Below are 22,967 nucleotides of genomic sequence, written 5' to 3' on the forward strand. Positions count from 1 at the left end.
TTTTAAATAAGATGATGTAGAACTGTCTGAGCAGAGGTAGGAAAGGGGAGAGTTGGGGCCTTAGCACTAAAGATTTTATAAAGGAAAAAGTAGATCATTAACTGTGGAGGAGAAACAAATTCAGAAGTTAAAATTAAGATGATGGGGAGTTGATTCTTGAGACTAAGATTTGTCAAGTGAAAAGATTTGATCTCATCTACAGCTATTGTCTGTACTTTAAAGAAGAGTCTAAGCTGAAGCATCTCAAGTGAATTTTATAGCTTGTACCTCAAAACACTAACACATATTTGTCATTGTTATTCTTAATCCCTCATTCTGTGAAGAAAAGCACTTATGCATTTACAGCCATTCCTTGTTTACAAGCAAACAAGAATGTTGCTGCATGGTTGAACTACTGAACAAATGCAGATTGCAGGTGGATCACGTGTGGCTTTAAGTACAGCAGTATCTGTGAACTCAACTCTTACCCCATATAGAAGCAGTTTTTGCTTTGCAGTTGTTCTTAGTAACTTCAGCTTCAGAATCGGTTTGAACCTGGCAGCAGTCCTGCCTTCATAGTGAATCTCCCCTACTCCTGCCCCTCCATGTATGTTAGCTGCCCTGCCTTCTACTGTTGCAGTTTATTGTGTTCCTCCCCTGTCACCCATTTAGGGAGTGGCCATGCCTCTTGGTTTATGTAACACTTCTGTAATGTAGTGCTAACCAGTGACAGAAACATTCATGCCAAGTTTAAGCTCACACTTGACTTTGTATAAGCTAGCAATCCAGAACTTCATTGTATTCTGAACTTGTACCTTTTTTGTTTAAATAAGAAAGTGCTAAATGCCTAAGTAATTAATCTAATGAAATTTTGTTTTCTGTTATTTGTTAGTATATGTAATATCTGTTTCTGCCTGTATTGGAATTGCAAAAGGTTTGCTCCGTTTTATATCTTATTTTCCTGTTTTCTGTGTTGAAGGTTATTTTATACTAGGAAAGCTTTCATCAAGTTCTATCAAGCATTTTATTTTCCCTAGATTATTCATGAAAATATTCATGTGGTTTCCTAAGCTGTTTTCCAGTTGAGTGATATTTGAAGCCATGTCCAGATATTCAGAAAGAAATACAGTTTCTCTAAAGATGGTATAAAGATGATTTGCACCCCTTCAAAAGTCGTGCAAAAACTTGCTCAGTAGTGCAGATATTTTGCAGTGTTGGTTAGGGTCATTTTCCCAGAGAAGAGAGTATTTTATTCCACATAAAAAACCCTTAAATCTGAATACTCAAAATCCAAAATACATCTTGACCTCTTACTATTTTCCGATATAAACTTTTATATGGGTAATGCTATTCTTTATCAGGGAATGGTACTTGCCTATTCTCACCCAGTCAAAGGTTCATTCTTCTGATTGCTCTGACTGAATATGGCATGTGTTCTCAAATAATATTTAGGGGACAATATACAAGTGTTTGGACCAATTGCACTTCTATGTTGATGGTTTCAGTTGTCTTTGAGAATCTGTAGCATGCTTCCAAGTTTAAGCTTTGCAGTGATTTGTTTGCTGCAATTAAATAGATATGGTAATGCTAAGCATCTTTGAATAAGCAGGTTAAATGACTTAAGGGACTCATATCTCTTTGCGTGAAAACAAGTCTGAAAAAGGTCTGAAACCTTACCTGTGAAACTGCTAACCAAAACAAATACAGACCTTCACTTAGCTTTGATGAAATGTCTGCCTGTCATGTAGTAGCAGGTAGATGCCACAGTTGATCTACTCGTGTTTTGAGGAGATGTGTACTAGGGGAGTGAAAAGGAATTGAATTGAAACTGAAGAAGGTGAGGCTTGAGCAAGCTTGGAGAAAATGTCAACTTGTCACTGTGTGCATCAGCTTCGTATAAATCTTTAATGCAGTTCTAAAATTGTGTTGGATGTGACCTCAGTCATCCAACCTTCTGCTCCAAGCAGAGATGACCCTGAGTACTTCAGTCTTGTGTGTATCAGCTGTCATTAAATTACATCACATTTATCTATTCAGTTCTTCATAGCTCATGTACCAGTAGAAGCTTTTTATGTTGCACTTAAGTTACTTACTTCATCCAGCTTTGGCTGGGTTTTGATTTCCTTAGCAAGGATGGTGCGTGACTGGGAAATATTTCTTTATTCTTCCTTTAGAAGACTGTTCTCACTTCTACCTCCTTAAGCAGAGCTGCCGATTGATCTACTCTTTTTTCTCAAGTGTTGCAGTGTACTTCTCATGTGATTAGAAGCAGTTGTCCTTAAATACTTGCCAGCTTTCTTGATTTTTTTTTTTCCCCTTTCATGACTGGTCCTACAGAGTTCTGCCTACTGAATAAGTGAGCCTGCCCTTCTGAAGTGCATCGTCTGTGCTGGATGCACCTTCCTCCCTCTGAGAAGTTTTAACTCCACTATTTCATGGTCTCTACAGTCAAGGCAGCTGTTGCTGATTACGTTCTGTAGCAAGTTATTCTGTATTTTGCTGAAAGCAATTCTGAGATAGTATGAAGTGAGTTGACCCATTAAGCATCTGTTTTTCCCTGAAATCTTTCAGATTGTGTTCTGCTGTGTTGCTCTTCTGGTAGATGTTTGGGAGGTTGAAGTGTCCCACAATAGTCAGGCTCTGATTTAGAGATGTTGTGGAGTTACTGAAGACAACTTCATCTGCTTTCTTACCAAGGTCAGGTGGTTTGTAACAAACTTGGACCATGATGTTGCTCATACAGGCCTCTCTTAATCCTGACTCATAATCTCTCAACCAGCCTGTTGTCTGTCCTGTAGAACAGCTTACTGTGTTCCAGCTGCTCCTTCAGGTAGAGGGGCAATTCACCTGCTGTTCTTCCCTACTTGACTTTCTTAAAAAGCCTGTATGCATCCATGACAACTCTAGTTGTCTAGGCAATCCCATGTCTCAGTTACTTCAGTGTCATAATTCTGTGTACACGTACTTGAGATGGTTCCCCTTTAAATGTTTTGTCCTTGCCAACGTCTCCCTTCCTCCTACCAACCTGACTCTTGTGCTTAACATGTCTCAATCTCTATTCCCTCCCTTAACTACAAGCTTCTATCATCATTCCTGATGCCCTCTGTTTTAAAGTGCTTGCCACCAAATTTGATGAGGATGTTTCTAACCCACTTTGTCAAGTGGATCCCATCTTTTAACTTAGCAGCCCTCATTTCTTAGGGGTTCTTGTGGCCTTAAAAGTTAACATTGACATAAGTACCAGTTCCATGGAGAGTTGCTGACTTCCAGGATACATCTCCACGAGCCTTTTCCCCTTAACATGAAAAGCAAAAGATAATAAGTATTCCTGCAGGGGTGTGTCTCATGTCCTTCTTTGCTCCTGGAGTTTTCTAGTCACTTTTGATTTGCTCCAGGTTTCCTTTGTTTGTAGCATGGGTGCCTCTGTGTGTAGGTAATCATAATAGGGAACAAAAAGAAAAGGCAGTGGTGGAAATAATAATAAGGGGTTGTAGTTTAACATTTAATAGTCCAAGGGTTGGAGGACCCTCAGCAATCTCACTAATTTGCTGATTCTGGCCAAACCTCCTTCACCAGCATATTTGGCAGTAGATGTGTGTGTGTCTGCTGCAGAAGGAAATCTCCAGCTAGTATTACCTGCCACTCTCTTCTATTGCTTATGCTTTGTTCAAACCCAGCTAGCAATGACACCTACCTTACCTGAGATGCTTGCTGCTTCTGCCTGTCGTTCTAATGCTGACACAAAAAGAGCAGAAAATAGCTTTATATACTTGAGTTCTTAGTGTAAGAAAGGGAATGTGGAGCACTAAGTGAGGTGTTAGGAGGTGTACAGTAAGAAAGGAATTGAGATTTGTGAAAAATCTGAGGCTTAGAAGGCTCAGACCAATGTTTGGGTGTCTCTCGTATTACATGGTGCATGCTAGAAGATTCTCCTGCAGGATGATTGTTCAGAGCCATCCTGAGGTTCATGTGCTTCATCTTCCATTGGCATGTTTTCATGCAGTCAGTGTGCATGAATGTACTACTACAAGAGTTTCAGGTTTTATAACGGTCTTGTGTGTGATAAATTTATGGCAAGTCACTTCAGGCTGTTGGTTTGTGCTTTTCTTTGGCTTCTCGTCACTATGTTGTTTCATATGCTTTGGATCAGAGGAATGAGTGCTGTAGTAGAAGCTCATACGGAACTGTTTGCTTTCTGTGATATTTAAAGCACCTTAAGCAAACTGCTGTGTGATAGGCGGGGCTATTTCAACCTAGGAGTGTGTCTCTGAAATACAGTATTTCCAGCTTTTAACATAATCTTTCTTCCCTACTTGGAATATACCGATTTCTAGATACGGTGGCTGGTAGTAATACTGTCTTTGTTTATACCAAGCTGACCAAACTTAAGGGTTACACTGTTACATGTTTCACTAGTGGAATGACCTTTTAAAGAGGTTTGGAATGGCTAGTCGTACAATCGGAAATCTGAAAGGATCCTTTAGAAGGGTATAGTATCTGTGGCAAGTCAACTAGTATTCATGGAGATCAGTATTGTTTGGGGAATAGTATTAACTGAACCTAGTAGCAGAGAATTAGTTGCTCAGATATGTTTACTGTGCTAAAAAAAAGAGGTGATGCAAATCTGTTAGAACTATCTTTGGTAAAGATGTATATAGGTTGGTAAGAAACTTAGCACCTAAATCTCCTTTGTCCCTCAAATTGACATTGCCTTTTTGTTTGGTTGGTTGATTTTTGTTGTGGTTTTGTTATTTCTGGACTGAACATAATGACATGCAAAGTAATACCATGAATGGTAGGAAATGAAATAATCCTACTGAATTCGTAGCTATATGTTTGTAATTAACAATTGTGAAGGCCTTTTCTTGCAGGCTTTTGTCTAGAATTTAGTATGTCAGGTGCTTTCTCTTTCTAAATTATTTTATTTTAAATAGCTGTTAAAGATCCTTTTGTTTTGACATCTGGAAGAGAATTCACAGACTTGCCAGAGCAAAGTTTTGGTAAGGTAGAAGGATAGCTGTTGCAGTCTGATTTACTGCAGAAATGCACTACAGTTTCTTCACGATGTGGAGAAGTGCAAGTTGGAGCATAAATGCACTGTTTATAATAATTTTTAATTTTGTTTCATTTGAGGCTGTGATTCTACAAATGTGCCAAAATTATTATCTTCTTCACACTAGGCACGTTTTTGTGGCTTTCCATCTGTTGTGGCTGTGGTAACATCCGTTTGACTGTCTAGATATGATGGGTAGCAGCCCATGGTGTGAAAATCTGAGTTTGGTGCCCAGCATGGTGGACAAAACAGTGAATGTACAAATGCCAAACCTGTTTCTATAATGAGCAAAGGGAGCTTTTGACTTCCTGACTGCGATGTATGGGTCTATACACTTGGTGAGGAAATGTTGTAAAATGGGGGAATCTTGCTTCAGGCCTTTTAAGTCTGTGTCACTGTATAGTTTCTTTTTCAGGGCTGAATTGAAGAAAATTTGTTGTTTGGAAACGTGTTTTGCTTAGAGGCATGCAGAGAAGGATTAGGCAGCCTTCATTGAGGAGTAAAACAAGCAGAAAGGGTGAACAAATATAAAAACTGAGATTTTTGGAAGGGATTCATTTGTCCACTCTCTGTAGATAGAAGAGCACTTTACCTCAAGGCAGAGTAACTTGACTTGATCTAACACAGGACTTGACAGCAATTTTGTCCATCCTGGTGAACTTGATTGTTGTTCCATGCATTCATTTTATGGTGAGGGAGTAGTGGTAAGGTGATTATCTAATAACTTGGAAAACCTACTGCTGAAAGTTCTTGGTTTAGCTTCATATGGGACTTCAATTGTACAGAATTTGTATGGTTTGAAAGATGTGACTGCCTGTTGGATATGATTCCAAGTACAGGGCTTCACTTTGTGTTCAGTAACATACTACACAGGATCTCATAAATGCTGACTGGTCTGACTGATGGCATTATTTCTATAGAGGAAAAGTATGTGATGGATTTGAATATATACAAATCTATAATGGAACATGTACGCTGAAAACTGCATGTGAAGTGTTTTTAAAACAAAAATATATTTTTGTAGGTCTAACAAGAAGTCTACAAATAACTTCAACTGACCAATCTATGTTTGAAAAAGCACAAGGAGAGAAGGTTACATTGCCATGTACTTTTGTACTCTCAGAAGAAGATGAAGGCCCACTAGACATTGAATGGGTTTTGATACCAGCAGATAATCAAAAGAAGGAACAAACAGTAAGTAGGAACTTCTGGACAATGTCAATTTACTTCTTTGAGTAGGTCAACATATGAACTTTGTTACTGGTTTTTAAACCTCTACCTTTTCAGATTGGAATGCTTATGATCTTAAATTAGTTCGAAGCACCAGTTATACAAAATAAGGTGGAAGTTTCGGAATAGCAGATTGAGTATGAAATATCAAGAAATTTCTCACTATAAACTTGTCTCCTAAAGAGCTCTGAAATTAAATACACTTCAGTTCCAGAAAACAAACTATCCTTTTGTCTACAGTATTTTCCTGATAGAAAGCAGATTTGAAGACTTATCAAGAAGATGACGTCTTTTCGTAGACCAGTTTTACAGAATGGAATTAGAGCAATTTTAGACAGTTTTCTTTCAGTTAAAGTCAATGCTGACATATTGCTACTTGGGCAGTTTGGTTGTGGTATTCATTAGAGTACTGTGTGTGGTTTGAAGATTGAGGTATTGGCTACGTCGTACTTGCAGGATTATTTAAAACAATAGAAAGAAGTTGTCAAGAATCTGAAGATACCAAATTATTTTGAATGTTTACAAGTCAGGCAGACTTCTGAATCACATTTCTTTTTTTTTATAGATTATTATGTATTCTGTAGACAGGATTTATAATCATTATTATACTCCTATGACTGGGCGGGTGCAGTTTGCTAGTCTTGATCCCAGATCTGGTGATGGTTCATTGGATATCCTGAATTTGAAGTCAGCAGACACTGGCACGTACCAGTGCAAAGTGAAGAAGGCTCCCGGAGTTCAAAGCCAAAAAATACAGTTACTTGTACTAGGTAAGATGGTGCTTTTCTTGAATTTTCAATTACATGTTTTTGTGTTTGTTCCAACCTATCTTTGATGTCTGAAATGAAAATTTGTTGGGCAGAGTTATACTGAATCATGCGTCCATTATTGAGGCTTTGGAAGGGATGGATGTAATTCTGTTCTGGTAGATAAAAGGAATAATATTCAGAATAATGAACATTTAAAAAAAAATTCTGTGCCTGGATTGTATTTCATAGAAAATCTTTCCATGCATAGAAATAGTTTGTTGCACAAGCTTTGTCTTCAACAAAATGCACCAACCTACTAGAACACAAGTAGTAAGCATTTTGATTGTGACTGTTATTAATTCAATGGTACTTTATTTATTAGTAAAGCCAGCAAGAACCAAATGTTCCATTGAAGGATCACAGGAGATTGGAAAAGATGTTGTCTTGAAATGCAAGTCACAAGAAGGATCTCCACTTTTGTCTTATGACTGGAGGAGAGCAGCTGGCACACTGGAACTTCCTACCACTTCCATGCAGAGTACTGTCAAACTTTATTTTTATTACTCTGAAATATTTAAGAAAGATTAAATTTGTATTTTTGGCTTATCATGACTTGTGAGCATCTCATGCTTTAATATTGGTATAGAGTGGTCAAGATAAGTGTCATTACTGCCCTCTCACTGTGTGGCAAACCTGGGAAATGTTTCAAACTGAGATTCTTACCCTTAAGCTGCAGAATCATGCTTACCCATGCCTGAGCATTGAGAGTTCTTTTGCTGATGTTGTCTGCTTTTTTGCTCGAGTGGACAGTAGGGAAGAGTCAGAATAGAGTCTAGGCTAGCAGTTAGAGCTGCCTTCTCAGAGGCAGAGATAAATTTGATTTTTGTAAAAGGTTGTACTGAGGTCTTTTTTTACTGATCAAGTGACAGAACTTCTTGCTTAAAAAGGGGTATGTGTCTTCAGAAGAAAAGTTGCCAAGAGTAACAGAGAAAAGTCTTACCCTCCTCTTACAAGAGCCAACATACAGGAAAGAGTTATATAGTCTAAATTTTGACGACAAATTCCAAATTATTATAGTGGGGCGTATTAGATTTTTATTGAGAACTTAATTGTAGAAGTTACCGTGGAATATTTTTGGAAGGGTACTGCTCAGTACGAATGATTTTTGATCTTCTTTGTAGATCAAATCTTGAGATGGTGAGATTTCCTTGCAGATGAAGCAGTTTAAGAATCTGCTTACAAATAGACATGTTTTGAATTGGGTTGTTTTGGACATGGAGAACAAAGTGGTGTCATTTGTTTAGGAGTAGCCAAAGTGGATGTCTAGGGAAAAGAGAAGTAGTAGTTATGTGGTTCTTCTTCATAGGGATTTCCTATCTTCCTGTAACTTATGTCTCAGGAAATTCAAGTGTGGCTTCAGTTTAATTGATTTAAAACAAAACCAAACCAGACTTCTGTTAAATTGTCTAGTTTTCTTTAAACTTTTGTAGTCTATTAGGATCTGTAATATCTTGGGACACAGCTAAAAATCAGCTGTTAATCAAGATCCTCATACCACTATTCATTTTCAGCTTGCCTCCTGGTGAAGCTGTTTGATCTCTTATTTGTTGTTTTGACAGTGAACAATTGATCATGAATGTATTTTTCCCTACCACTAAGACTAAGTTTCTGTTGCATCCTTTCTTGTACCACACCCCAGATTTGTCTCATGGTAACAAAATCAATTGACAGTATCAGTGCTGGACAAGAATGAGTGAGGAATTAGACAGAAGCAGCACATAACTCAATAAAACCATGTTTGTTTGGAGCTTGTGAATGTTAAATTTTAGGGGACTGAATGTGTTCTCAAGAGTCTAGACACTAACTTATTCAGCAGGAAGAGCAAAGTATTTGTGTGACACTTTGTTCCTATGATAAAGTCTCTTGCAGTGCTGATGGCAAATCTATAGGCAGTTAAAGCATGCAAGCCAGTTTAAGTTCATATAGTAGAATCTCTCAAAGGTAGATGTCAAAGGCTTTGAAAAACCTGGGAAAATAGTTTTCACTGATTTCGTGTCTTCTACGCTGTCAGCGTAGCTAGATTTAGTTGGCCACCCACTTGAATGCAGTGTTCAGGTTAGATCCGCCTCGTGTTGAATGTGGATTCTGCAGGCATATGAGCTGGTTGTGTAGAACTGGTATAGAGAAAAAGAAGAGAAGGAGGTACTTCTCGGGTGCAGTTAATCATTTGTATTTTAGAATTCTCCATTAGGATGAGAAAAAGAATTGCCCTTTTTAAGGATCTAGTCCTATCAGTTCACAGAACAATTAGTCTGTAGTTTTAATGTTAATTTAAGTCAAATGCTGTGGAGCAAGTTTCTAACAAGGTAAAACACTTATAAATAATAGTATTTTGCTGCATGATAGACTTCTGGTTTTATTTACATATTTTTAATACACCATTTTTAAATTATGATTTCATCTATGTGCTGGATTAATAATTCTGCAGTATTGAATATGGTGTTAAATCTTGGAAAATGGTAAACCTCTGCCTCTTGTTGTTTGTAGATAGAGATACAGGGGAACTTCTCTTGAAAAATGCCTCTCAAGACTATTCTGGTACATACAATTGTGTTGTCTCCAACAGAGTTGGCACGGATGAATGTTCCATTAGGCTAAATGTCACCCCTCGTAAGTGTTTGCTGGATAATGGTCATATAGGGATTTGTGTATTAAAACTGAATAATTTTGTTTCTCTAAACTTTTAAAAGGTTTTAAAACAACCCTGTTGTGTAACTGATGTTTGTGACTTCAAGTCTTTACATCCCAAAATGCTGTTTTTTATGCAGAAAGATGTAATTCTTATTACTGTTTTAAATGCATGTGACTGAAGGCATACGCTTTGATTCAGTGGTATGCTAGTAACCTGGATTGTGTAGAAACATACTGATTTTAATGTTGAGTTAAAAGAAAAGAAGTTGGTCATAAATTTGACACTTACAGTATTGTTGTTTATCTATTCTAGCTATAAATACAGCTGGTATAATTGCTGGAGCTATTATAGGAACTCTGCTGGGTGTTTCTGTACTGGCTTTTCTTGTGTTCTGTTGCTGTAAGAAACACAGAGACAGGAAATACGAGAAAGAAGTACATCATGATATCAGGTAATGACTTAGCTCTAGGTTTTGAGCAGTATTATTTGAAGATTAACTTTTAAATGTGTATTTCTGTAATTAAGATACTTAATTGAGATTTCTGTCTTAATCTGGAAAGCTTGTTAACATACTAGCAGCTTGTCAGAGAACTTTTTGTTTTGGAAATGGTATAGGTTATCCTGTCTAATTTCAGTGAAGATTTTAAGGGCAATTAGTACTTCAGTGTTTTTGATGTGAAGTAATATAGTATTGAAGTAATAAAAAGCCTCTTCTGGCTACTGTGTCAGAATAGAAAGACGCACTGAAAATCTGTTTTTGTAAGCTCCTACATAGTAATAGTGATTGAACTCTTGTTCTGCAACTGTGTTTTTGTTTATTTCAGAGAAGATGTTCCACCTCCAAAAAGTCGCAGTTCAACAGCCCGCAGCTACATAGGCAGCAATCGTTCTTCTCTGGGTTCAATGTCTCCCTCAAATATGGAAGGATATACCAAAACTCCATATAGCCAAGTCCCAAGTGAAGACTTTGAACGTACTCCTGGTCAAAACCAAACCTTTGCACCTTCAAAGGTAGCTGCACCTAATTTAAGTAGAATGGGAGCTGTTCCTGTGATGATTCCAGCACAAAGCAAAGATGGGTCCATAGTATAAAATTAATTTAAATGCTGTTTTTCAGGTGTTTATTGTAAGTAATAGAAAAAACTACTGTGTTCCATCCCTCATTTAAACAATGGCATGTGTTTTTCTGTGAAGAAATGAACAAGTTAGTTTGAAAAGCCACCAGTACTCATTTTTAATTTTAAACTTATTAGTATATGACAGCTGAACTATTTGCTAAGCGCATGGAAGTTCCTAAATAAATATCGGACACTGAAGGTATTTGGACCTCTGGTAGGTTGCTGAAGAGACACTGTCAGCTGGCGTGCAGTTCTGAATATGTAACAGCAAGACATAAGTGAGAAGTTACAAAAGCATTTCATATGTAGAACATAATGAAGTTTCTCAGAGTTCTTGAAGCTTTCAGTTTTGGAATAACAAATATTTTAAGTTGGCCACTGTCTGATGTAGTTGCTGGGAGCTGAAATACTGAGGATGACTTTGAATTCTGTTCAGACTCTGAGTACTTAATGCAGCTCCCTAACTTAGTAACGTTTATTGGGAGCACTCCTTGAGCTCTTATTTCAGGGGCTACCAGTTGTTTGATTGGTTCATTTAATTTAATGGATCTGTTCTGAATTTAAAATTTCAGTTAGTGAAAATGTGACAGGAGACAAGCTCTTTGAAACATATATTTTTTCTGTGATAACTAGTTATGGTCATTGCAGCTAAGTTAACGCTTACGTTATCTGGTGCAAGAGGTCCTACCAGGTTGTTTGTAGTGATATTTAAGCTTTAAAATCCGTAGAGCAACTGTTACCGTCAAAGTAAGAATGAATTTGCATCTCTCTACAGGTCTTAAGCATACCTTGAATTTTCCAAAGCCTGTTTAGATTCTATGGCAGTGCTCTTACTTTTTTTCCAAACCAATTACCTAGAAGCTCTGTGGGGTTTTAATGAAAGTTGTTAAGTAACTGGTATTTGATATCTATCCTCTTGCTCTAACATAGCTGTGGAAACATCTTTTCCTGTATACACATGTAGCATTAGCTAGCCTTTACTTAAGATTATAATGTCTTTCTATATGAATTTGCACGGAGTTTGATGCTCATTTCTCCTTGCCTCTCCAACAGCCCTAAATATTATGAACAGGCATTTAAACTTTTAAGAGCAAGAGTTTCATGCAGCCAGAATCTGAGAGGGTATAGTTACCCAGAATTGTTGGTATAAATCTCGTGTGTCAACAGTAAAACCTCTCTTCCCAATTTTGCAAACTTAAGTCTACAGAAGGAACAGAATAATTCCTTATCTTACTTTCACACATACTTAAGGAGTTTTAATAGCTTCTGATTGACTGATATGTTATACCTGTGGAAGCTGGATTTAAGGCTTAGTGCAGTTTGAATTTTTGTGGATTTTTTTTCTTCTGTCTATTTTTTTATCTATCCTGGGCTGGGAGGAGGGGAGTCCCTTCAGCTTATTCTAGCTGTAGATGTTAAACTGCAAGGTATTTTGGAGAACTCTAAAGGCATATAGTACGTGGCACTAATGTTGATGAAGGAAATATCTGAATAGCCTGTTGAAAGATCTTAGGGTTATTTGTATGTAGCAATAGTGTGAGAAAAAGCATTTCCCCAGACTAGGTTTAGTGTCTGCTTTTTTGTAGCTGCTTATAGATCTGTGATAAATTCTTTGACTTACTACTAAATGTTTGTCCTACCCGTAGTTAGGTGCACATTTTTTGGCTGGCACTATTTAAGTAAAGAATATACCCTTCATACTGAATTTAGAAACTTGAATGGCTATTAAGTATTATAGACATAGTTTTACACATTTGGGACTCTTTTTAGATTGTAAACTGATACTGTTAGAGATCAGACTTTTTATCTTTCATGTGTGCCTTTTCAATAAACTTTGCCTGATTGTAACTTCAGTTTTTATGAAATTTCTGGTGCCTAAACTTACTGTTCAAACAGGTGCTTAGATGATGGTACAGTTCTTAAAACATGACACTGTGATCTGATTTCTTGATTCTTATGTACTATTTATACCTCTTCATGCCTATTTTTGGATGCGACTTCAGTGTCTCTCTATTGTTCTGTATTTCAAAATGTCAGTTACTCCTTCAATTGCTAGTTATGATCTAAGTGTTTATATTCCTGAAAACTATTCAGTTGTTGCACCAATGAGATAGTAATATTATTTACCACACAACTAAAAGTCAATTATCTGTGCCAAACATACTTATAAAGAACAATAGATGAGATGTCTTGCATCCAATTATTGTGATAGAAGAGACTTCTGAGATTTTAGTCATACACTGATTGTTTACCTTGAAACTAACGCCTTCCTTAATTAAAAGGGTATAGTTGTTATAAATACAACTTGAATACAAAACTAAACTGAATCACAGACTGAGAGATAGCTATAAAGCTGAGCAACCAGGCAACAAACCTACTAAATTTGAATATTAACTATCTGTGGACATGGGTGAGAATGGATGTGGTTTTGGCTTTTTGTTTGTTTGGGGTTTTTTTGGGTGGTTGAGGTTTTTTTGGTTTGATTTGGCCTGAGACCCTGTGCTTTCAGTCAGGTAAGCCCCAGGACACTCAAAACCAGGAAATTATCTCACTAAAGTGTACAGAGCAGAGTTTACACATGCTTAATGCTCTGTCAGCTTGCACAAAATAAATGGACAGAACAGGAGGACAGTATGATGTGCCCTCAGAGCGTAGCTGTTAGGGTTAGCAGCCTTGATAGTGTCTGTCTATTTATGTAATTGAATGGAAAATAAAAGAAATAGAATCTGACATAGTCCCTATCTGAAATAAAGAACCTCTAACTTGTGGTAAACTTTGCCTCAAGTTGCTATCCTCATGCCTTTTTGAATGGATACACTACTACTATGAAAACACAATACCACTAGTATAAATTATTTCTTTAGTCAATAGATTGTTCACTTGCACTGCATGATATTCTCAAAAGCAGCTACTGTAGTTTAGCAGTGATTTCTAACTGTGTAGGAGATGAACTGGTTAAGTATGTGAGGTGTCCGATCTTACAGATAATTCTGCTAACAGAACTCTTCTAGGAAGTAATGGCAGCTGATATACCAGTTAGAAGGTGGCATTTTTAATATCTCATTTTACTAAAAAGAGGGGAGGGGGGAGTGGTACTGTTATGTAAATACTCCAAGTGAACTCAAGAAGCCTCTAGTTAATGTCATGACTGTAAACTTGCCTGTTAAGGACTACTATATATAGAAGAAAACCCTCAATTTTAGCATGGTGTGAATAAAGTGTTAGACTTGTAATACTGTAGCGGTTACGTAACACTTGTCCATCCATTGCAAGCATTTTCATAAACTTTCTGAAATGGATATTTAAAGATATTTGTGTGAAACTTCCTTACCTAAAAATGAATACTTCTTCCAAAAGTGTGTAGTGCACAGTAATGCCTCGTTGGAAGGGTAAAACATGACTTCTGAAAAAACGTGCAATGCATACATCTTTATCAACTCTGATAGTTGCATTCGTGTTAGATGTATGTAAGCCTCTTGCTTAATAGTTCCTAACTGCAAGGTTTTCTGTAATGCTGAATATTGTATATTACTGGTTTTCAAGATAAGCTTTTGGTTTTTTTTTTCTTAACAGTGTTCCAGTCTAAAGACTATTTGTTTCACTTAAACCTTGTTTTATACACTTGGTCGGTGCTTTATTGGGACCCTTTGGTTACTGGTCCTTTAGCATTGAGGCACAGCTGAATTGAAATTGGAGCAATAATATTTTCCAGAATCCAAAAATGTTATGATGTTACATTATGCTTCTCAAGCACAAAGCATGGACTTGAATATTAATATGAATTTCAGTATGAGGTTTTATATTCACACTTTTAGGGGAATGGTATTTTAAAGTGCAAGTATTGTGAGTGAATTTGTAAAAACAAAATCCAAGATTTTAAAATGCTGTAGTTCCATGACAGACTTGTGTACTTTTTGAAATAAAACTGTTGGAGAAAATAATCGTCTGTCTTTTTTTTAAAACAATGCTTGTGTATGGCTTCAGATTTCTCTTTATGTAATTGGAAGTGAACTAATAAATATGGCTATGTGTACCATGCTGGCATTAATAATTTTTTTTTTTCCTTCCCCCCATTATTTTTTAGGGAAAACAAAACTTTTTAGCTACTTTAAAACATGCATTGTTTGTGGTTTCTAATTATGGATACACAGGTGTAGTGATCAATGGAAAAAATGTACTGGAGCAATCTCTATGGTTATTCTTAAACATAAGGCTGGAAAGGAACTTTGGATTCAATTTCATCCCTCTCTATTTTAGATAGAACTAAAAATTCCTGAAACTGATAAATTCTAGTCTTTTAAAATTCAAACAAGCAAGTTTACAGCAATTGAAGCTGTTGATACAATGCTTGAGGTTTGTATTTTCAGTTAATCTGTGTCTTTTTTGCTTCAAATGTAGTTGACTTGGGATATTCCCTACCTCCTACCTTTACAAACCAACTAATTGCTGACCTTTTAATTTTACCTAAGATAATAAAGTTTCTCCAGTGTCATCTTGGGCACATATTTAATTTTAGGAAACAGTCTGGAATGGGATCTGTTTGCATTAATGGCATGTTATGTTTATATATCATTGGAGGGCTAAATAGCTTACATTTTTTCATAATATATGCATAGCTTCATATGTTAATGTGTACCTGTGTCTTGCCAGAAGTTTCAGTCACTTCTTTGTGCATATATATGAAAAACCTGTTTGATACGTATGTGCACAAGCATATGCAGTTAAATTTAGTACAGGTAGAAAAACCTTCAGGATTATTTTCTGTTTCAAATTTATGTTTGCATTTAAATACAAAAGGAAGCCTAATAAAAGGGGAGGGTTTGGGTTTGTCTCAATTTGTAGAACTCTAAGATATTTGTGGAACTCTAAGATACGTTTCTATACCCTTTTGACATTAATGTCAATACTTAAGTTGGAGACTTCTTTCCTTTCCTAAGATTGTAGTTTTGGCATAGGTGGCACTTGTGTGCCTTGTCTGATCCAGGTCTTTTATTTGGAGATGAGATGCTTATGAATCAGAGGAGCTGAGTACTCCTAGCTTGTTTGTGGGAATTCCAACAAAGCAGCTAAGGCTTTACTGAAAGCATCCTCAAAGATCAGAGGACACTCATCATATGGTAGTTCCACTAAACCTTTGTGGTCCTTGTGTATATACTAGACAAGGCCTTGGATAAAGTTTCTTAAAAGGTCTGTCTTGCTGATGTTTTTGCTCTAAACATCTTTGTATAATTTGATCTTACTATTTCAAATTCTTGTATTGTTGTAAGTCAATGTTACTGTCATCCTTGTAAGATGGAGGTTTGAAGCCTTCAGCTTTCAGCTGTTTAATACTAGCCAGGTTGCTTTGAATATGCAAATTCAATAGGATTTAGTGACAGCAGCTGCAAGCTGGGTCCTCATTTTTAGTGGATCAGCATAGTCATTGAAGTGTTTTGGGTTGGTTTTTTTGTTGGAACCTTGTATGGCATCAGGATTGCTAGATGACAGGAGGGGAGCAGCTCTATAAAGAAGTTGAGTGTGTTCGTTACACAACTTGATTGTGTAACAATTTTAAAACATGGCAATATTAGAAGAGACGTTAGCATCTGAAAGCACATCATTTTGCCTTCAGGGGAAAAACCTCTAGAGGCAATATGTCCACTGGGAAGCTCAGAAAGCAGTGTGATGCAGTGACAGTTGTCCCACTTCTTGTGGCTGGATGCCATGGACCTGCAGGCAGGATGAAAGTTGAGTTCTGTACCTGGAAGGTACAGACTCTTACCAGACTGCTTTTCCTAATTGCAAAATAGGGAGAGGAAATCAGTGACTCTGATCAGTTTGAGGGGAATTTTGTAGGAAGTACCTGAATTCTGAAAACATGAAGTGTCAAACTTAATGAAGCCTTTTCCTACTCTGGTTTTCAGCAGCATGTAATATAAGGGTTTTCAGACAGTCTGTAAAAGCTTTTTGCCTCTAGAGTTGCCTATATAGCCAGCAGATCTTCATTAAGTTGCAGGGTCCTGTACTCGTCTTACTAGGAAGTAATTTCTGTATATGATGTTTTTGGTTATATTATTGCGAACAAAGCTGTATAAAGAAACAGTCAAGCAGTAGACTAAAGTCTCCTGAAACACCCCACATAGGGCAAATTGTGACAGCACGGCTTCTTGGTGACCTGGGCCTGAACATCATCGGGGTGCAGTGATCCCTGAGGTTAGGTAGGAACTCATTCAGAATGTAGTATCAAGGAATAGAAAATCAGATGGTAAAGAGCAATAAAACTGGTTTTGTCTACTACGATTAGTATAATGGCTTCCAGTTAGTTCAGTTTTGCAAATTGTTCTGTGTGAATAGGAAAGAAACTGGGAATTTGTTTCTTGTGGCCAGTTAACTGCTACACCAGTGAAGTGACACCTTTTCCTAACATGACTTGGCCTGATCCATGATTTGTAAATGAAACTGTTATCTCATACAGGACTCCAGATCTCCCTGTTTCATGTCACTTGGTAATGTTTGACTTGTGAAACAACAGGATTAGTCAGGTTTCATGGGAGTTGAAGCATGCAGCAGAGAATCCATTCTTGGTATAAGGTCTCTACAACCAGCAGCAGCTCACAGCATCTTACTAGTCATCTAAACTAGTGGTGTTTCAAAGAAACTAGTTGATGAGGTCAAAATGCTTGTGCCTTACTTAACTGTAGGAGCTCAAGATAAATTTATTACTTAATGTTCCCATTTACTAATAGAATAGCTCAGGTAGGAAGGATACCGGTACCCTTAGACCAGAAATAGAGACAACTGGTGATAACATATAAAGCTTGTGACTGCTAAAGAAGATGACAACTCTGGGGCACAGCTGGTGGTTTGTGGAAAATGTCAAAAAGCTTATGTTGTGGCTGCTAGCACTGAACTTCTTATCTGGATAAATAAAATGCCCTTCCATGTCACTTCCAATCCTGTAACTGTCAAGAGCAGAAACAGTTCATCTGAGTTGTAAGAACTGTAAAAAATGCAAGCTTGCAATTACTTTATATACCTGTTTCTTCTTGGTACTCAAGAAAAAATACGAGTTACTAGAAGGACAGCTTCAAATGAACTGTTTGGTCTTGCCCAGATTTCATCCTTGTATTCTGTAATTTAATATGAAATTGTTTAAAAACTGTAATGTCTTTTTCTTTCATTTCAGACTTAGGTTGTGGTTTGGGTGACCTCTTTAGGTAGCCTATTTAATTTGATGACCTTGTGTCCCTATTTAAAATGAAAGAGCTTGCTGTGTTTAAAACACATTAATTAAAAATATAAAAAAGCCGTGGTCTCCCATACTGCTTCCAGCTCAACTGGAGGAAAAAAAAAAATGGCACCAAAATTATTTTATGGCTAAATGAGTGCTTTGTAATGGAACAGAAGTAATAAATTCGGTGTTTGGGAATACCTAATGCCTTCTCACGGCTGACGCTTTTGCAGCCTGCATCTCTTTCTCACTGTGTCTAAATGAGACTGTCTCTGATGACTTGCAGTGACTTGCTAAGAAGTATTATGTTTACCAGCAGAGAGCAAAATAAGCTGCTTATGTGCTGGGAAGTTACTTTCTTATTGCTTAGGCAGCAAAATAATTTAGGTAAGAACAGGGTTATTGTAATTGCATCAATTATGATTTTTTTTTTTTTTGGTCAGCTTATACAGAAAAACTGAATGGTGCGGAGATCATTAAAGGAAATGTATAGCTGAAGTATGAATGTAGTCTTTGATTTGAATAGTTGTGGTGAGAAACACTGTATTTAAATTACCTTTACGGGAACTGTTGCTAGACTGGAAGTACATACTTCTACATCGTATTCATTTACAAAAAAAAAAAAAAAGTGTAACTGAAGCCTGACTGACTAGTATGGACCAGAGCTTGGAGTTAGCCATTAAAATGTGTATTTTCCTCAGATTGAAGTTAAGGTCACCAACAATGTTTCTAAATATGCATCTCATTCAGGGGGAAAAATATTCCTCAGATACATCATAATTGTATCACTTGGTTATTTTTTTAGTGTTGAGACAGTAAAAATTGTGATGCTTGTACAGATAACATACAGTTCTAGGCTTGCATACTTGAAAGGCACTGAAATTCTAAACATCAGTTACATGGGTTTTTTTAAATCAAGGTTACGTTACTTACTACTTGAAGTATTTTAAATGTATCTAAATAAGACACATGCATATCAATATGACTCTTTAAATAGTCTTCTTTAATGAACTGGGTGGGCAGGCAGGAATCTTAGCCTGCTGAAATCCTTCATTCCTAGATGAAAGCTGGAAGGACTGCTAGAGCCTTTGTACTCAAGAGTCCTTTTTGTTGCTTGAATTAGCATAATTTTCTTCTTCCTGGTGTTACCTGGGCAAGTTAGGATTTAAATCGGTGCTCTGAGTGGGGTATCCAAGTGACAGTGGAAATTGGGTCATGAAATTTTATGTGAATTTTATTCTGACATCCTGTGTCACTGACAACCGTATTGACTAGTTATAATAACGTGCTGCTGGCATTATGGTTTGTACATGAGGGGAAAGTTGCTGAGCATGCACAGAAGCTTAGGACGTCTGTAATGCTTGACATGACGTGGCTAACAAGCTCACTCACCTGCAATAACAATAACAAAAGAATCCCAAGGCAAGGGAATCTGATTAATGAAGTGGAGGATTAGGGTTGATGTCCTGTCTCTGTTGTGAGTTAGTCATGTGATGCTTTGTTTCTCTTTTTTTTTTGTGTGTGTGTTAAACATTAGCATCTTCTTATTCCTTTGGTTCTCCATCTGTTGGAGATAATTCTGTTGACTTTTAGGTACTTTTGAAATTAGACTTCCCCATCACACTATTATTTTGTTAAAGGTATCCTTAATGAGCCTTTTAAGTCTTTATCAGCTGCCCATCTAATGCTTATCTTCACTTTCGTTATCACAGAAAATTTTCAAGTTTATGTATTTACATGTAGTTGTCTTGCTCAGATCATCTTGGTCAGGTTGTCTCTGTCCCCTGCTGCTTGCTGTTTTTCAATTCTGTTTTTAAGAACAGTCGTTCTTTCACACTTGTAGCACTATGTGGGTATTTCAAGTTGTAGTAAAAATAATAGGGCAGATCTTATGAGGCAACTTCTTGAGGGTGAAAGGTGCCTCAAAGCCTGTTGCCAGTGTAAGGGGAAATGTGTTTCCTCTGGAGGCTTTGTCACAGATCGCAGCTTGGATGCCTCCTGGGGATCATCTCTGATGGGGGCAGCTTCTCTCCCTTTCCACTCAAGGGCATGTAGGAGAGCTTATGCACCCGGGATGGTGTTCCTCATCAGTCAGCCTCCTGACGTTCCCTCAACACCCTTTTCCCTGCTGCTCACTTACTAGTGTGTTGGAAGGTATTCTCAGGGTAAGGCATTTATGAGATAAGTAGCAGGAACTGCTGAATCAAGATGTGTTGAGTACTTCATCATTATTGATAGTGGAGATGTCTAGCCATGTGTACTTATACTACCAGGCTAAGGTGCATAGAGACATAAAGTTACTTGTCATCACTGGCCCTGTCAGCAAGAAATTTCTCTTTGTTGGGCTTTTTATACAATTTCCTCTGCCTGTGGCTTCCCACTCACAAGACTGACCTTCCTCTTTCAATTGTATTGTGTGCCATCTTTTTTATTTCTGATTGCTGGATTTATATTACCACTGAAGCTGGATGGATTTTTAGGTGGTTTTCCCTTTTCTGGGTATAGTATGTTGCTATTCATCTTGCTTCTGTGGCAGGTCATTCCTTTTGCTGATCTTTCCTGTCATAGTTTTTTGTTCTAACCAATTTCACTCATTTGTCTCTGGTTTAGACAGTTGGCACTTTAAATAGATATATATTGTATTTTAGACTGGCCCATGTTTTTTCAGCTGAAACAAAGGTTATGATTTCAAGTACCTGAACAGACAGTGGTTCTTATAAATGGATGTTTTTCCTTGCAAGATCCAAAAGACTTACCACATCTCATTTATAAGTTACAACACTGGTGGGTGCATTTGTTTGTTTTCTTGGTTTATCCCAGCTGCGTGAATAACTTGGCTCCCTGCTAGAGTTCACTTGCCAGACTGCATTTTTCTATCTTTTTTTTTGGGGGGGTGGGGAGGAGGGGGTTGCTGTTGAGATTTACTTAGATGAGAAGGAAAGAAGAAAATAAAGACTGAAAGGATAAGGACAACACAGGCAAACAAGAACAGATTATGTTGTGTTTCTTCTGGTTTGCTATTCTAGTTCATTTAAGTATCTCATTTTTGACTTTTGCGTTTCCACACAACTAGAGAATCAAAAAGCTCTCACCCCATCCCACCTGGTCTCTATGTGCCCCTTATTGCAGGTTTTTTCCTTCGTAAGCAGGGCATGTTAATTTTTTCTTGATTCATTCATGGAAAGGAGAGAACAGGACGTGCTTGATGGAGAAACCTCCATTATGTGAGTCCCTACTCACACACCTGCCTCATCCCTCAGCATAGTCAGATTTTTAAACATCTTGGCATGTAAGATTTCTGTTTCTTTGAGCTTTCCCAACTGTGTGGATAACAATCTTTATTTAGAAGCCATGTGTTTACTAATAAATTACTAGTTATAAGTTTGAGAGCTATCAATACAAGAGGGACTGTTGTGTTAACTGTGGTGCAGACACAAATACAGGCAGAAAGGACACTTCTTAGTGTTGAGTCCCAATTAATACGCCTCTTGCAGAGTATTAGTTAATTTGATAAAATACGATTTCAGACTGATCCCAGTGGTCGTGCTCCTGTGATACTAGAGCTGAGGACAGATGTACTAGATTAGGCTTGAAAATAAGGAAGAAAGTGAGATGTTACTGAGGTAGCCTGCGTCAGGTTTTTTAATTACTGCTCCGAGGGAGAAACTGTTGTGGCATTGACACATGCTTTAAAAATCTGAGGACTGCTATAATAATGCAAAAGCCTTTATTAAGCTGAAATGGTGGAATAAGAAATTGAGTTGTTTGCAGTAAATGTGATCTATCCATATACCTTTGTGGATTATTAGTTAGGAAGAGTTATTTTCTGTTAGAGTATTAGGTTTGGAAAGTTAACATTGGTGACTGTCAGTGGAGTTTGAGTACAGGCAGCGTATAGAAAAGTCAGTCTTGCAGCAAGAACTGGTAGCAAAAATGCTTAGTTATTTTTCTGAAAATACCAGTCTAGGAATATTAAGTCAAAGAATCCAGAGCTGATAAAGAACTGGAACAAGGAATTATTTTTAACTATTTGCAAAAAAGTATCCCCAGAGAAAGTCAACAAAAACAGTCAAGAAACTAGAACTGACTTCTAAAGAAGCAGTGGAACAAGCATACATGCAGATTGTGATGAATCACTGGATTCTTTGACAAATGTTGGTGTTTATAGCAGTAAACAGGAAAAACGTGTGGTTCTTTGATAACTGAAGCTACTGGTATGAAACTGAGGGAAACATCTTAGCAGACTTTGATGGATACTGTAAAAACTGATTTTAGAAGGTGTGCTCTGGGAAATCCACAATGATTTTCAAATAATCTAGGTGAAGATACTGAAAATTTTCTCTTAAGTTTACAGTCATTTAAAGACCCCTGATGAATGGAGTTTTCAGCAAGACACTGGTATAAACTCTAATCTGAATGACCATAACTTGGGTGATGATCAGAATTGTGCATTTAATTATTGTAAATTACAGTATGTAGCCTCTTGTTCATATAGATTAATCATATTCTTTCTTTTTATAGTATGACATCGCACACAAGATTGGTGACATAACAGTGGTATAGACATGAAGAAACAGGCATCATTTTTTGCATGACTTTCAAGTATGGTGAAACTGAAGTACATTATGAAATAAACTGCTGGTTTTTTAACTTGATCTCCCTTTAGATTCAAGATTAAGTAAGCTATATTTGGTTTTGTAAGTACCAAACTTTTTCTTTTACAATATTTTTGTTGACAAAGTGACTACCAACTCTTTTCTTGCTACTTACGTGTTTTGAAAAGCATGCACAATCACTCCTGTCTGCATTCTACACCCTCTCTCTGAAGATTAAAGAATTGTGATGTTAACAAAATCAACTCAGGTAGCAGAAAATATAGCCTTAAGCAGTGGGACGTTGAAAGAGATTGAAATAGAGTAGTTTTATTTTTTCCTAG

General features: G+C 37.1%; 1 protein-coding gene across 1 annotated transcript in view; it reads left to right on the forward strand.

Annotated features, from left to right (window-relative positions):
• Positions 1 to 22,753, forward strand: part of CXADR (CXADR Ig-like cell adhesion molecule) — a 32,751-nt gene extending 9,998 nt beyond the window's left edge. The window contains exons 2-8 of the mRNA XM_069852724.1: positions 6,057 to 6,226; positions 6,828 to 7,032; positions 7,394 to 7,549; positions 9,559 to 9,681; positions 10,016 to 10,154; positions 10,528 to 10,714; positions 22,553 to 22,753. Of these exons, the coding sequence (XP_069708825.1) occupies positions 6,057 to 6,226; positions 6,828 to 7,032; positions 7,394 to 7,549; positions 9,559 to 9,681; positions 10,016 to 10,154; positions 10,528 to 10,714; positions 22,553 to 22,594 (1,022 nt within the window). The 3' untranslated portion in view covers positions 22,595 to 22,753. The remainder of the gene's footprint in view (positions 1 to 6,056; positions 6,227 to 6,827; positions 7,033 to 7,393; positions 7,550 to 9,558; positions 9,682 to 10,015; positions 10,155 to 10,527; positions 10,715 to 22,552) is intronic.
• The last annotated feature ends 214 nt before the right edge of the window (positions 22,754 to 22,967 follow it).

Source organism: Phaenicophaeus curvirostris, chromosome 1 (assembly GCF_032191515.1).
Source record: "Phaenicophaeus curvirostris isolate KB17595 chromosome 1, BPBGC_Pcur_1.0, whole genome shotgun sequence".
Lineage (NCBI taxonomy): Eukaryota > Metazoa > Chordata > Aves > Cuculiformes > Cuculidae > Phaenicophaeus > Phaenicophaeus curvirostris.